We start from the raw sequence: 17,088 nt of genomic DNA, 5'->3' as shown, positions 1-17,088 counted from the left end.
GTTTCTATGAGTTTCAAATAACCGATTCACCAGTTTGTTTACGGTATTAATTTTGTGTTGCACATGCCTTATATTTCTCTCTCTCTCTCGCTTAAGTGATGGTAGCCATTTACTTGCCAATTTTCATTTTTGAGTTAAGTATCATTTTTGAGTATTATGTCCTGAGATTATGACCAAATGTCTTCAAATTGAAATTACTATTGTAGGAAAGTCAGATTCATTCTAGTGAATTGGTTTATCCTAAATGGTCCTCTCATACAGTATGTAGTGTAGGAAAGTGTGCTTCATTCTAGTGAATCAGTTTATTCCAAACAATGTAGTGTAGGAAAGATCGATTCATTCAAGAGAATCGGTTCGTCCCAAACTGTCTCCTCTCTCATTTATAGCATAGAAAAGTCTGATTCATTCAACTGAATTAGTTAATTCCAAATGCATGTTCTAATATATAGATTAGAAAAACTGGATGGGTCATGTTGGACTAACGAAATAATCACCAATTTGAGTCTATGTATTAAAGTGTGATGGTTATGTAAATTATGTAAATTTAATAATAATTTAATAAATGGGTTTCTATACACCATAGGAAAAGCCCACTTTGACGCACCATCCCACTGACTTACATTGTCCTGAGCTTCAGTGCCCTTTTTTTTTTTTTTTGCTCTTCCCTGAGAAGCAGAATTCATGTAGTAACACATTCATTACTCTTTGCTATTTCAGGTTGCATAGCTTCAGTAAACGTACAACCCAAGGGATTTTTTATAACGTAATATCCGGTAAGAACGTCCTAGCTATATTTTCATAATAACTTTGGTAACTTGTGCAAGACTGCAGTTAATCTTTCAGAGACCCCCTGTCTCAAGTAGCTTTTAGTGCTCGCATTTCTTTCCTTCAGTCCTCGTTGTGTGTGTTTCTGAGGAGCCGTACAGCAGAGGTAGACTATAAAGACATATGATCCCCAGACTGATACAGACACAGACCAGAGCTGATCCAACTGTGTTATTAAATGTGAAAGGAGGAGCAGTGACCAGCAGCTGTGACTGTCTCAGCACCATGTCTGCTTCGATGGCCTTCATCTGGAAGTGTGTCCCAATTATTCCACACACGTGAAACAGTTGATGGCTGTGGCCTGTAGGGGTCAGAAGAGAGCCATTCACATGAATCAAGATTTCCTGAAGAAATATCTGTGGTGCTGTTTTAAAGATGTAATTCTAAAATGTGCTTTCTGAATTTCTTAGAAATGTTTGAGTCTGGACTTTTTAATTAAACACCTATTATAATTCAGATACTAACCCTCGGTAATGAACTAGTTCACACCCGTAGAGTATTCTTAGAAGAGATTGTGAAAAAATAAATAAATAAAAACCCCCCCGCACTAGAAACATACACTATATCTAATATTTATAATGTGAGCGGTCATTCATTACCTATGTAATCAAAGCGTCCAGGTGCCAGTCTCTCAGGCAAGTGTGTTGCAAACAGGAAGCCGGTGAGAAAAGCAAGCAATGTATGATGAACATGAATGGAGTTTGCATCATTATCAGTGCAACCCTCACCTACACACAGAAACAACTAGAAGGAGGCAACAGAAAAAATGACGGGTCACGCCCTGTATTGTATTCATATGCTCAAGTAACATGCATAAACATTTCTAGAAACTTTTTTTAACAACGCAATGAAGTGTGTAAAAATTTGGCCCCGGTGATAAACAATTACAACATGATAAATAGATAAAACAGTCATTTCCAATACAAATCGCAGAATTACCAGCTTCATTCTTTTGGATATCAAGTTATTTAACCGGACTGATCTTTGACTGAACAGCCTGGGTATTTGCGTTGAATGTACTGAAACTTACCCTGTAGAAGAGAGGAATGTTGTCAAACAGGTAAGGGTAGGCAAAGGCAAGAATTCGCAACACCTTACTCAGCCGTGGGCTCTGTCTCTCCGAGAATCTGACAGGGAGAGAGAGAAAGACATTTTTATGTTCATTTATGATAACATCAGTTTCAGTGCCGGTGGTGAGGTTATGTAATTGTTAGTAGCAGTTAAGAGAGGCTGATTGTTCATAATCCCAAAAACACATAGCCACCTCATTAACAAAAATAGGTGGAAGTGTTTTGTGTTAATAACATTATAAAGCATTTTAATGGGTTAAAAGGCAGATAAAGAAAGCATATTAGTGAGTGCCAGAGGATTCTGACACATTCTGGGTTTAAACTGTTACCTTTCATCGATGCCATGGTTATAGTGAAGGAATGGTATGCCAAGCCTTAACAAAAAAATGGAAAAGGAAAATAATATTGAACTATAAAACTGCCATGTCATGTTTATATAACAAGCCTTGTATTTCACACACTTACTGTAGCACAGACTGAATTTATAACATGTCTTTATTTAAAATGTAGCATGCAGGATTTTCTTTCTTGATGCTGTTTGCGTCAGTGTTGAGGAGTTAGTGGGAACGCTAACTTAACTACATTTTTTAGTAGCAAGCTATTTTTATAGTAGTTTACTTTTTCCAGTAACACTCATCTAATGAGCGGCGATGGAGCAAATTATATATTGCTAATATCTGATAAGAAGGAATAGTGAAACACTCTCGCCTAAATGGTCATCTGTCTCAGACTGATTTATTCTAGTAAATCAGTTCATCCCAAATGGTCCTCTCTCTTTAATATGTATGCATACTTCCCTACAGTATTTCAAAAGAGTAGTACAGAATTCACATCTAATTCACAGTATTTGTAAAACTAGGCAAAACATACCCGGTTGACTTATTGCGAGATTCTGAAGTGTGTCTGTTGGACACTTTACTATCCCATGAGGCCATGGGAGAGGACGTGAATGGCAATGAAGGGATGCAACTGATGCTGGTAGGTTACATGACAAATGTAGTGCGTCCGGATTACATACTACACACATTCATACTATCTAGAACATACTTTTTTAAAAGTATGTAAGTACTTATTCAAACGAAGTACCTACTCAGAGAGTATGCAATTTCGGATGTAGCCAGCTTTGAAAAAGTGAAGCATTGTAATTAATGTAGTGATCCGGACAAATTATGTAAATGAACAGATTGACAAAAATGATTCAGAATGAATCTCTGTAATATAGCTACTGTTTTCAATGTTCGTAAATTATGTTATGTAAATTAGGGTGTTTTCGTATATTTAGTATAGATTTGCCTGTTTAAGTTTGATATTTTCACCCAAATTGATCTTGTTCCACATACTTACATACAGTACTCACTCACCAGAACTACATAACCCTGCAATAATTTTTGCAACCTGCATTTGTGTTATCAGTATAGTGGTGTGTTAGCAAGGAGGATTATAGAATGAGATGGAGCCTTACCTGGAGTAGCAGGCCATGCAGGTTGAGAGGATGGTGTTTAGTACAGCTGCAGGGATGTAGTATGCATGAAATGTGCTGTTCAGCCATGCGTCAGGAAAAACATATGCAGAGTAGCTGATCGCTGAGCCTGCATCAACATGCAATCAGTCACATGAATACAACTTAATGCTGTGTGGAGGATTTGGTCATGACGTGTGGAAGCGTGTCCATTTGTGGCATACGGTAAGTCTATAAAAGATGCACAATATATCGGTACCATACTGGTTATTATAATTTAAAATGTAATTTATTCCTGTGATGGCAAAGCTGAATTTTCAGCAGTCAATATTCTTCAGTGTCACATGATCCTTCAGAAATCATTCTAATATGCTGATTTGGTACTAAGTGAATATTGGTGCTCAATTATTAAAAATGGTTCTTAATATTATCAAAGTTGAAAACATTGTTTGTATTTTTGTGGAAACCATGATTTAAAAAAAAAAAAATTTATGATTCTTTGATGAATAGAAGATTATTCGAACAGCATTTATTTGAAATAGATTTTTTTTGTTACTGTACATTATACATGTCTTTAGTGCCACTTTTGATCAATTTTTGATCAATTTCTTTCTTTCTTTCTTTCTTTCTTTTTCTTTCTATCTTTCTTTCTTTCTTTCTTTCTTTCAATCATACAGTTTCCACAACAACAACAAGAAACAATAATTACAAGAAAATATTATTTGTAAGAAAATGTAATAAAACTAAGAAAATACTATTTGAGCACCAAATCAGCATATTAGAATGGTTCTTGAAGGATCATGTGACACTGAAGACTGGAGTAATGACTGCTGAAAATTCAGCTTTGCCTTCGCAGGAATAAATTACATTCCAAAATGTATTCAAATAGAAAAGTTATTTTCAATTGTAATAATGCTGTACAATATTACTGTTTTTACTGTACACTAAAAAAACATTCCAAACTTTTGGCTACCAGTGTATTTTTGTATTTGGATTACCTTTACCATCTAAAGCTCATTTAAAGTTAATCTTAAAATACCATAATAATTTCATAACACTGTTAAAAATGTCTGAAAATAAATATCTATTTTCCATACTCAGCATTATAGCGTTGTGATGCCTAAATTCACTTGTATCATATAAAATGGATGATTTTTAGTTTTTAGTATTTTATTTTCAAATTATTTACACAAAACATAGTTTTAATGTTAATTGTAAATTTACTAGTTATTGGCCAACATTTTAAATAATGATCAACTTATGTGTGTTGGACAGAATTCTATTGCCATAGCATCCCTAGAAATAATATAGAGTATTGTGACATATCTGTATTTGCATTAATTGTGCAAGAATTCCATTGTGCCTGTTAAATATTGCCGTACAGAACTTTGAACCCTGAACTTTTATAGCCATATTTTCTATAACAAGCCAAGGAACTGATACACATTTAAAAATAAAGCTGCTTAAAAGGTCCTTCATAGCGATGCCATAGAATAACCATTTTTGGTTCCACAAAGAACCATTCAGTCAAATATTCTTTAAAGAACCATCTCTTTCTTACCTTTTTATAATCTGAAGAACCTTCTTTCGCCACAAAGAACCTTTTGTGAAACAGAAAGGTTCTTCAGATGTTAAACGTTCTTTATGGAACCATTTAGACAAAAAAAGGTTCTTCTATGGCATCGTGAAGCACCTTTATTTTTAAGAGTGTAGTGTTGAAGTGAATATGCCTGTGTGTTCCTCTCTTACCGAGGCTGTACAGGCTGAGTGCCCCATAGTCAAAGAAGTAGCAGATATGGCGAGCGCGGGTAGACATGGTGCTGAAGGTGTGGGCGCAGCTGGAGGCCAATGGATACACACAGCAGGAGAACAAGAAGACCAGCAGAGGCCATGTGTACGCATCAAACCACGCATCCTCCATCAACAACACTGTCATCAACTTCCAGAGAAAATACCTGATGGAGAAAGAGAGAGGGATGAGATGATGACAGACAATGATGTTGACACAGCACTGCAATGCTGCAACTCACAACAAACTATTTATACAGTGAAACAATAAATCCATGAAGTTTTCTGTTGCTGGAAACAACATTATACGCATGAGATTTAAAAATATACATTTTTCATCTTATGACTGTTTCCATTCTTTTCCACTGAAAGGCTAGAAGGACAATTGCTTGCATAGTTTCTACACATAGTAGCTACAGAATCTAAGTGAACATGTTTTACTGTGGAAATCAGAAACAAAAAAAAAGAATAGGCAATAATAAATTGAATTCAAATGTTGAACCTGCCTAGACTTGCTGGCAGAGTTTGTTGCTATAGGGATGTATCTGACAGGAGGACATAGAAACAAACAGAAGTGCATGAACACACACACACACACAGATTGCACAAATCAGTCTTATCAGTCTAGGTTTCTATAGGTCTAGTTTAATCACTACAGAGCACCTGTAAGGCTGGTTTCTATGCTGTACGGTATGTACAGTAAAGATAAGAATTAATACAGATGGTAGAGTTTTTAAAGGAGATTTTCCAAAGACATCTTACTGTATATTCAGGGTTTCCACCCCTGCAGACTAGCTATATATTTATTATAAAAACACACAAATTCCCTGGGTTTGCTATTTCTGTGGGAACATAACATCTACTACTTACAAAGAGCATCTTAGATTTAGCAATGTCAGCCTTGCCCTAAAAATATGTGGCATTTAGAGTTGTCTTATTAAATCTAGTCTTTAAATCTCAAGATTTTTGAGTGATGAATCACGTTTATAGGTCTGATTTACTCTTGCTTGCTTTAGAGGGATCAGTGAGTTTAACATAACCAAACATTAACACAGAGTCAGGTTACAGATTCCACGTTTTGTCCTATTGATTTACTGTCGGTTGACTGTGTATTTAACCACTGTGTGGGATCAGAGGATGTGGTGTATTTTAAATAGACGAGTAATGGAAAAAATGTTTTGCAATGAACTGTACATTTACATTTAATCATTTAGAATATCAAACAGTAGTCAATACTTGCAACAGTGAGTTATGCTAGAGTAGTATGCAATTTATGCAGAACACTAAAGAAAAACAGAAGAGATGATGAAAGTTATTAAAAAACATTAATAAAACAAGCTTTTATAGTATATTATAGTATATGTTTATTATAGCTTTTCTATTATATATATATAATAATCTTATTTTTACTCTTTAGCCTTTGTATGCGTGTAGTTGTTGTTTTTATTAGTAGATTTGATTGATCATTGTACAGCACTTTGGATCAATTTACATTGTGTTTAAATGTGCTTTATAAATAAATGTTGTTGTTGTTGTTGTTGTATATATATATGCATGTACTGTATGCATAGATACATTTATTATTTAAAAAGTATGTGTGTGACTTAAAACACAGGCTTGTTGTAGAGCACTGGTTCGTAGTTAATAAAAATAAATAAAACCCTATAATATCACAATAAAGTCAAATACAAGTTAAAGAAGTAAAGTTGACATGAGTGACTCTCCAACATGTTTACGTCTGGAGGACGCTCTGGTGAGAATCACACTAGGAGCTCATTAACAGTGATAGCAGACCTTCTGTCATCATCCAGCAAGGTGAACTCTCCTGGGAGCGGCTCAGCTGCTGAGGGACATAACAATCCACTGTGGAGATTCTCAAGTCAAACTACTGTAGGTCTCAGCACACCATACACACACAGTCAGTCTAAATACTGTTGCCATGAAACCCAGGGCCATTGTGCTGTTAAAGTTGTGTGAGTTCGTATACTATCGTCTGTGAGTTATAAGATAACAACATTTATTGTAAAAGCCATACTGAGAAAGTGGCAAAAGCATGGAGATATGCATATAGAGAGCAAGCATGAGAGATAAACAGTGCGAGAGATTGCGCAAAAGAACTACAGTTTCAATGTACCAGGTTGGTAGAAAGTGAGTCCAGACATTGAGGGTCTCATTGGTGAGCTGAAAGAGACTCAACACACAGTCTGTGGCCGAACTACGAGGGTGTCGATATCCAGAGATGATACTGTCCTCGTGAAATGCCTACCATGGAAAAAGAGAGTCACACAAACCCCTCATTTAATAAAGACAGCAAAGAAGTTCTCTCCACAGGCAAGCTAGCAAAATAATGCAAAGCATTAATGTGAAAATGTTTGGGTACCTTCAAACTGTTTCACATCAGGTTGCATAGTTATAAGAGGGTAAAGAAAAAAATCAAGTGATTCTTGACTTCCTACCATCAATTTTACTATACCAAGAATACCTTAAACAACTACAGTTAAAATCACATCTGTTTGTTGTGGTAGTTTTGTGTTTGTTAAATGAATGAACTTACTTTGGGCACTTGGTGCACAGTGAAGACACGCTGAAGTTTGATAAGGCTGAACATGTTCCCCAGATGAACGGCCCTCAGTGCCTGACTCAGGAGAGAGAGGCTAAACATACATCAACACACCAGCAGGTATAGAGAGACAAATGCATATACAGACACTCTACCACTCCACCTGATCAGAGACCGGCTCGGTTAGCCCTGCCCTTTTCATCACACCTACAGACATCAACCTCTATCATAAACACACACACACACCTACAACGCTGAATACACACCTGAAACAAACAAACACACACACACACACACACACCCAACACACCGGCTAGGTGAGAATGCTCACAGGAGCTATTCCTGAGCACATTGTTTCAGAGGTCAGAGAGTTTCACTCCGAAAATACATATGAATGCACACAACAGATTTGTTGATACGTTTCCATATACACTGCCATTCAAAAGTCTGGGGTCAGAAAGAGTTTCCCACAAAAACATTAAGCAGCACAACTGTTTTTAACATGGATAATAAGAAGAAATGTTTCTTGAGCACCAAATCAGCATATTAGAATAATTTCTGAAGGATCATGTGACACTGAAGACTGGCTGCTGAAATTCAGTTTTGGAATAAATTACATACACTGAAATAGATATTGTAATATCAATAGAAATTGTAATAATATTTCACAATATTGCGGTTTTACTGTATTTTCAGCATGAAACGTCTTTAAAAAACATCTTACTGATACCAAACATTTGAAGGGTAATGTGTACCGTATGTAGCCTATGTAAAATCAATTTAAGGACAAATGCAAATATTTAAGAATTACGTAAGCAAATACTGATTGAAAGTATTTAGAAAATCTTATTTCCCCTTTTTGCACCTAACACTCTCTGCAGGTTAAACAGGTTTCTCTGAGAATTTTCAACACAAGCTCAAGTGTAATAATGTTCGACTTAAGCAGGTGTATTATAGCACAGAAGAAAAAAAAAATATATAGTATATTTGAAACACAGGATTGCCCCATTATATCTCTGCAGAAAACTGCTGGGACAGATCCCACTTGCTCATTCAGGGTGGGGTGTTTAAGGCAGATTCAGAAAGTGTCGGTGAAGTTGTGTAATGAATGGAGGGTGTGAAATGACATATATTTACAATGTTAATCCATAACATGCTGAAACATAGCCGTTACCATTCTCCTGCCTGTATTAATACAATGACAATGCAGAAACATTATTTCTATTCAAGAACACGTATCTTAAGCAAACTGTAACCATTGGTAGTGAATGTATTACCTCTTGGCAGAAATGAGATGCATGTTGGCAGGGAAAGCTAAAAGCAACATGACTTAGAATGAAAAAAAAGGATAACAATAAAAAGCAAGAGAGAGAAAAATGACACTTCATTAACAGTATCAGAATCATTAACATCCTAAATGTATTTCCTTTAGTGTGACATTTCTGGCACCCTTCAATAATAATGCAATTACAACAAATGAAGTGTTATTTTTAGACAACAGTGATACATAATCTACTAATTATGTGTGATATTATAATAGTGTCAGCCCTTTATAGAAGATGATGGAAATGTAATGGTAAAAAAAAAAAACACTAGCATTTAGTAAATTTCTTACTGTAAATATATTAAAACTTAATTTTTTATTAGTAATTTGCATTGCCAAGAACTTCATTTGGACGAATTGAAATGCGATTTTCTCAATATTTCGATTTTTTTTTTTTTGCACCCTCAGATTCCAGATTTTCAAATAGTTGTATCTCGGCCAAATATTGTCCTATCCTAACAACCATACATCAATGGAAAGCTTATTTATTCAGCTTTCAGATGTTGTAGGCCTATACATCTCAATTTCGAAAAATTTACCCTTATGGCTGGTTTTGTGGTCCAGGGTCACATTATAACATTGTGATTTTGGTGTGCATATTTTGAAATGAAATTAATAACTGCAAAGCAGGCATTACACAAATATGTTTAAATATTACAACAGAAGGCAGAATGTGCAGTTGGTGGAAGGTGTGGGTGAAGCGGGTTTGAGTGGTTATGTAACAGTAATGCCAAATGTCACCCCATGATGGCAGCATTTTCTAATCTAAAACAATCCACCACGTCTCTCTGCATCCAGTGTCATGTCACAATTCATATTCTTCCAGACGTTGTCGGTTTTCATTTTATTTATGGTTTCTTGTTTTAAATGGTTTCTTATTTAAATAGTCTGTGAATGCCTTCCTAAACCTGCCTCAACACTCATCTGCACGAAGGAAACATACAGTCAGACACATTGATGATGAAAATTAAATGAATATAGTGTCACTTCAAAGGGGAAAATGTATGGGTAAAATGTACATAAAAATAAAAATATTTGCTCCACAAGTGAAAACCTATTTTTATTTACAAAAAGCAAAAAAAAACAAAAATTCCATTAGCCCCGACTTTAAGCAAAATATATATAAATAATCTAAATCAGTTTGTTTCTATATTCGCTAATGAAGGACACAGACTGGGAGGGGCTGAACCGAATGTTTACTGATATGAAATCAGTAATGCTATTTCATCTCTTTTTCTCTGTTGCATTTTAATAGATAAGACTGTCTACACCGAGCCTAAATCAGGAGTTTGTCTTTTATGAAGTGGGTTGCATATGCATTATGATGTAAAATGCTATTTAAGAAACATCTCCACCATAACAATGGCACTTGTCCAGTCTTCCTAGATTAGCAGAGAAGGACGTTTGTTTTATCACTGCAGCAACTCTCTCATTACCGCTCGCTCTCTATTCAGCTCAAACACTCTTCATCTGCTTCATTAAGTGTGTATTGTCTGGAGGGCAAACATGAGAGGATGTGTGTGGGAGTAAGCAGGGCTATGTGTGTGTGTGTGTGTGTGTGTGTGGCCTTGCTTACTGCATAATTAAGCATCAGCAGCAGCGGTGTGGAGGGCAGATGCAGACAGACAGAATCAAACGGTGCTGCGGAGGGCACGGCCCATATGAACCCCCCCGACTGCTACAATATGCTAGCGTCAACTCCTTCTACCAAAAAATGTATTTAATTCATTTGCTAAGGCCAAATCATCCTCATGATTACCCATAAGTGATTTACTCTTCTCCTGTCCTATCATTGTATACACTCCCTGCCATGCCTGCCTTAAATTATTATCTCTCATCTTTCTCTCAATTTTTTGCTTGTAATTATGTTTACACCTAATAATTATTTGCCTAATTTCTTTTTGCATTACTTTAACCTGTGCTCTATCGCCTGTCTGAAAAGCTTGCTTTTTCTTCTTCAATGCTGCTTTTAATTCCCCATTTATCCATGGCTTGTCATTTGGATACCTTTTAATACATTTAGTTTTTATGACATTAGCCACACAAAAATGTATATAATCTGTCACCACATTATTTAGCTCATTTAAGTCCTGAACAGCAACTGAAGTTGACATTTTTTACAGAGGGGATTTAGAATATCTCTTTCTATCGTGCCATTTAAATAAATAAATAATTGTCAACAGCCATGAAAGTGCTATTGAAGTGGGTAAAAAAAAAAAAAAGCAATGGTTTTGCCTGTAATGTCTTGCTTTAAAGGAATAAACTAGGGCTGAGAAAGAACATTGATCGACTGATTAATCAAGATTTCCTATTTTGAAGGATTTTGATTTGTAAAAAAGAAAAAAATATAATCTGCTGCTCCTAATGAAACTAGAGTGGTTTGCATTCTAAACAGAATTTGCTAAAAAAAAAAAAATACAGCATTTATGGCAAAATAAAAGCAAGACATAACTTTCTATTGAGTTGCCCTTGGGAGCAAAAACAAACAAACAGTGTGACCAGTGTAGTTCAAGAACAAATGACTATTTTGAGCATTTTTTGGTTAATCAAAAGCATGAGTAACACATGGATTGGCTCATCTTATGATTTTATTTGATCATTGTCTAATGATCTGAGAAAAGGATCAGCTCATCAGTTATTTGTTCATGAATGGGACTACATTTGTTTTTGATCCAGTAAAAACAACCGGTTTACACAGTGTTATCATTGCAGCATGATCACAAACAAATTACTCTTACTTGAATAAAACATACAATGAAAACATAAACTAGGTCCATTCACGAACAAATGACTCTTACAATCCAATCCTTATAATAAACCACGTTCACTGAAATATGCCCAAATGAATCTGTAAAAAAATCTTTATCCAGCCTAAGAAAAAAAGAAAAACCTCACTGCCTACAGACAGACCACAGACCACAAGCGTCAGCTGGCTGAGTCTGGGTAAAAACAGTGATAATCTGATCAGACAGTCATTAAAAGATGAGCTCTATGGGGCGCCTTCACCCACTGTCTACCAGTGCTAGGAGCTGAGCTAATGCTGGCTAAAATAACATGCAGACTATTGAGTGAGGCAGAGAAAGGACAGAGGAATGAGAAGGGAGTTTAATGTGCCGGACCAGACCCCAGGCTGCAGCTAGTAATTAAACCGCACTGTCCATATGTGTGACCGAGATAGAGAGAATGTCGTGGGGATTATAGTGAGCAGGGACATTGAAGATAAATGCTAGCAGACACCTCAGGCAGTGTTCAACACTGGTCATTTCTGCTCAGCTAGTGAGGAAGTATAAGTGACTTGACTTAAATGAATCAAAATCTAAACGAGATAAAGTCTGATATGCTGTTTAGGTAAAAGAAACACACCGGACAAATGTATGTATAAAACGAAATGCCTTTATTTATACAATTTTTAAAAAGCAATTTAAAGCACAAAGACTTTAATAAACATTTGTCCTGCATAAAAACGATCGCACATTGTGCTTCCTTTGCAAAGTCTGTACAACCACTGGGTGTGCAGCTGTTGTGATCCAGTACAACCATTTATTGCATACACATGAAATACACCCCGCATGTCAATTTATAACCCAAGAATGAAATAAAACAGAAAAAAAGAAGAGTGAAAAAGATCAACCTGTTCTACTCTTTTCTATTGTTTCACATTTCTAAACTGCAGCAGCTTGCAGAGGAAGGCTTTGCACATAGACCAGACTGGAAACATTGTTTAAAAAAAGAGAGAGAGAGATGAGAATAAATTAATGAAAGAAACTATAGTTGTGCTTTGACATTGCTTACTTGTAGGAGTTCTCAAATGCAAAAAACGTTTGGTAAACTCAACTCGAAAAGGAGGCTGCTTTGAAACAAGGCTTTCAAGAACATAGTGTTCCAAGTCTCTCTTTTGCCTTTTGAAATATGTAGCACTGAGTGCTAGCTCTACATCAAGATTTGCACACATCCCCATTGATAGCAGTGATTAATAATATTCCCAGTTCCCTTCTATACCCACTCCATTTTATACAAATCTAGACTGAAGGTGAAAAGAAAAAACAGTATCAAAAGGCATTTCTTCGGAAGAAGGCGGCATGTAACTACCACCTCAAAGTGTTCCATTAGTCACATCATCTTTCCAAACTAAAAAAAAAAATCCTAGACAAATGCTCCATGGTCTTCCAAACAGCACAATACAAAAACTAAAGTTTCAGATAAAAATAACCCAAACTTTAAAGACTTTGGTACAGTATAAATGAAATGTAGCTCTCTGCCTCACTCATACTAATGTCTTTTCCCCTTTAAATATATGTCTGTCTGTCCATTAAGCGACAAGTATGAAATGTGCATAGTATTATATGTGAGATCTGTGTCGGCGAGACTACAAGCAACCTGATTTTCATGAGAAAACATGATTTTTAAACCAAAAAAGGTCAACACAAAAGCTACGGCTACGGTCTAAAGCTCCCATAGTTTCTAAACTCTATCTCTGCCAAACAAATCAGAATCTTTCATATCAAACATTCAGAAATGCCACATTTTTCTTCTCTGACATGTATTTTCTAAAAAAAATCTGAAGCCAAAAGCCCACACTGGAATGTGAACATCTGTTTGAAATGGTTCAGAACAGCAGGATGCCAGATAATGGGATAAAATCTTGGCATTTTAGCAGCTGTGGTTAGGTGAGATTAAGATCGACAGGATTCAGCCAGGTGGAGCTTTTACTGCTGAGGTCAAGCGGCTGAGCGCTCTGAGAAACATCGAGAAGTGATGGCCAAAACTCTTTTGAACTCCATCTGCAGTCTCACACACTTGGCTGCACTAGTCAGAAGGCTCCTGAAATGATTTTGGAGATGTGAGGAGATGAAGAAAAAAAACAAAAAAAAACGGTTGCTATAGTCTTACATGCAAATCATTTCAATATATTAATGAGGAAGTACTGATCATTAGTATCGGTTTAATACACGAAACGGCATCTTTTTGCTTGGTTGAGATGCAAGTTATTCAACTAAATGTGAAAGAAACATTTTCATTCTTTTGCTCCACATTACGGCAATTGATGTTACTTATAAAAATAATATCAAGAGAAATAATACAGCTGTCCAAAAATAAATTGTATAAAAGAATCACCTGATAAAAAAAATGGTGAGTAATTTAGGAAATGGGTACAGCTACAATAACCTAAGTTGAAAATTCCCTTATGAATGATTCATTGCCATTAAGGCATGAGAGTGAGAGAAAAAAAACTGGATTGATGTCAAAAATGAAGTCATAATTCATTACATGGCTGTATAACCGCATCTTCACCACACACATGCATGCCACACAAGTAAAGTGCATGACCAGTCTACATGTAGCACAATTTAACTGAGGTTTGATGTCTTACAGGGATGAGCACCAGCTACACAACCATTCAGAGTCCCTCAGATTTCTCAAAAAGCAGCCTCTGCATTTGTTAGTCCGGGACAGTGGTGTCTTAAAAACTACAGCTATGTTTCGTGAAATCTGTTGTAAACATGAAGCAAGTGACCTGCGACCACCTCTCTAAAGCTTTAAGTGCATTCTGGGCAGGACTGGGCCTAGGATTAGTGACAGCTCAATCTGATTGTGGAATCATGAAATGCAGACCGAAGGCTGGACAGTGGGTTGAACAAAAGGCAAGTAAACCTTCAGTGCTCTGTGACATATAGTAATGCTACACTTGAGGACATATTCAGCATTTTTATCCATAGCTTATATGCAATAATGTTCTGCTCACAGGCTATGAACTTAAGTAACTATTGCAGCTAAAGTTTGTTCTCTACGATTTATTTCTCGACAATTGATGACTAATTATCTTCTGAGCTTTACTCTGGAAGAAGGTTCTGAAAGCTGCTTTGCGATTTCTCATCTTGACTGAAGTGAGCCCAAATGTGGCAAATCTCAGCAGACGCGTTTCTCACTCAAACCTGCAGATCTGGAGCTTTGAATTTTAAATACCTAAGCCCTCCCTCTTCCTTATCCAGACACATGCTGCAAGCAGCTGCGTTTGTACCTAATTAAAACCTCAGCACAGACGCAAGAAGCACTGCAATTACTGTCTCAAACAGAAAAATCTGAAGTGTTCAGCCATTCTTTCTCCTCGCTAGACACAGTGGCCCTCAGGGTGGCAGTCGGGAAAAGGAAGTGAGGGCCTGAAGAGATCGTAGAGGTGTGCTCCGCTTTAGTTGTGCTTGGCCCTCCCTCCTTTCAGGTAGCTTTTCCAGCGCTTGACGAAGTCCCTGAAGATGGGCGAGTTGTCGATAGTACCCAGCAGCTGGAGCTGGTTGATGTGCGTCGTATGGTAGTCCCAACGGGCCAGATTGGGCGCCGTGTCCAGTATAAAGTGGCGCAGGTCATAGATGGTGCCCGACCCCGTGTCGTACAGGGGCAGCATAACTTTTAAGGACTCCATCCCCTTGCTGTACAGCTGACCTGCGTCCCGACCGAGCTTCTCACCCGCGGTTTGCGCCAGATCATACAGGCCTATGAGGGAATAGATAAACCCGTTCAGAACGAAGGAGCTAGGCATTGTGGGGTACTCCTCGTACCAGTCATACTTGTTCATGAACACAGCTTTGACGCCGTGCTGCTCCGATGGCAGTTTGAAAGGTCCGGTGGCACGCAGGGCAGCCCTTAGGTACGTCTCATCTTTTGTCATTAGATAGGCACGCACTAGAGTGGACATGGCCTGCCCCTGTGCCATGGCCGAATACCAACCCGGCTCCAGCGCACGGAAACCGTCCCCGAGTTTACGAGTCACCATGATCGGCCAACCGCCGCGCTCATCCTGGTTGCGCACCAACCAGTTGCTGGCGGCGAAAAAAGCCGCCATGTGCGAAGTGGTGGAGATTGTGATATTGTCTATCATCCCGTGGCCGTACACCACTACCTTTACGACACGTCGCGGCATGGTCTTGGTGGCTTTGACCGCTTTGGTGTTGGAGAGGCCAATGCCTTTGCGGAGGTCAGTGAGAAGGTCACGGGTGACCGTGGTCCATGCAGTCCGAGGGCCGATCCCGTAGGTGATGTCGCGGTCCTTGAAAGAAATGAGCTGGGTGGTGGTGACGTAGTGGATAACAAACGGAGGACCTTTCTCTGTGGTCTCCAAGACGACGGAGACACTACTGTTAGATGTAAACTTCAGGTCAAAAGAGATGATGAAATCTTTAGTGTTGCCAAGAGGAAGTGAGACGCCCTCTGAGTTTTCTAGAAACAAGGAATAGAAAAAAAAATAAAAGTTCAGCAGGAACAGAAATTTTAGCTTCGGTACAATAACAAGCTCATGGTGTGGATACTAAATTAGTGTCATAAGCAACAAATAAACAAACTTAAATGACTATTAAAATGAATTGACTATGACTATAAAAATTTATTTTATGAACAGCACAGTGTAAACCATTACAAGTATAAAAGTATAATATTAATAACACAAGGTCCTTGCACACTGAGTCCGAAATTTTCGTATGCATTTTTTCGTATTCGTCATCCTAAAAATACGTCACGCACAGAAACCTTGCACACTGAGTCCGATGCGTATTAATTATTCCGTTGTGAAAAAATTTGCAAAACAGTACTAAATGGAGTCTTCAAGCAGTGAGGATGATTTTGTTGTCCTCTCGCTTCTTAAAAAGAGAAAAAGAAAGGAAATATTGAGTCCATCCAATCCTGAGATATAGAGAGGAAGGAGAGTTCTCACTCCTTATTAAGGAGCAGCGGGATTATTACAGGCGATTCAAAGTTTACTTCATGATGTCAGTGGCTCAGTTTGATGCTTTGCTAGCGATACTAGAGCCACATATTAAAAAGAAGACCGCCAATTTCTGTGAACTCTGTGTGCAAGGATCTTTACGGTGCTTTGTGCTGCGAGACGAAGTGGATGAACTTGACAATCGCCATTCTGGATTTTGGCGTTCGCTTGTACGGAGGCTCTGAATTGTCAAAACACCTCTCAAAATGCTTGCTACGGAAAACCCGTAACACTGAAAATCGAACCCGGTCTTAAATTTTTTTATTACGGATGAAAGTTTCGGAGGCAGTGTGTAAACATGATTGACAC

The 17,088-nt window shown here is 37.5% G+C and overlaps 2 protein-coding genes across 3 annotated transcripts in view; both read right to left on the bottom strand.

Annotated features, from left to right (window-relative positions):
- Positions 1–642: 642 nt before the first annotated feature.
- On the bottom strand, positions 643–7,832 carry paqr5b (progestin and adipoQ receptor family member Vb). Its single transcript, XM_016552949.1, has 8 exons — positions 7,697–7,832; positions 7,277–7,404; positions 5,104–5,309; positions 3,358–3,484; positions 2,225–2,269; positions 1,856–1,952; positions 1,425–1,569; positions 643–1,126 (listed from the first exon to the last, which is right to left on the bottom strand). Exons 1-8 carry the CDS (start codon positions 7,802–7,804, stop codon positions 867–869), a joined length of 1,116 nt encoding a protein of 371 aa, XP_016408435.1. The 5' UTR covers positions 7,805–7,832; the 3' UTR covers positions 643–866.
- Positions 7,833–12,461: 4,629 nt separating this feature from the next.
- LOC107740438 (D-glucuronyl C5-epimerase-like) overlaps positions 12,462–17,088 on the bottom strand; it is a 53,941-nt gene continuing 49,314 nt past the window's right edge. For both annotated transcript variants that reach the window (XM_016552878.1, XM_016552879.1), the window contains one exon: positions 12,462–16,238. In XM_016552878.1, the coding sequence (XP_016408364.1) occupies positions 15,214–16,238 (1,025 nt within the window). In that variant the 3' untranslated portion in view covers positions 12,462–15,213. The remainder of the gene's footprint in view (positions 16,239–17,088) is intronic.

The sequence above is a fragment of the Sinocyclocheilus rhinocerous genome, unplaced genomic scaffold (assembly GCF_001515625.1).
Source record: "Sinocyclocheilus rhinocerous isolate Xijiao unplaced genomic scaffold, SAMN03320098_v1.1 scaffold225, whole genome shotgun sequence".
Lineage (NCBI taxonomy): Eukaryota > Metazoa > Chordata > Actinopteri > Cypriniformes > Cyprinidae > Sinocyclocheilus > Sinocyclocheilus rhinocerous.
This window is presented reverse-complemented; position numbering and strand designations above follow the sequence as displayed.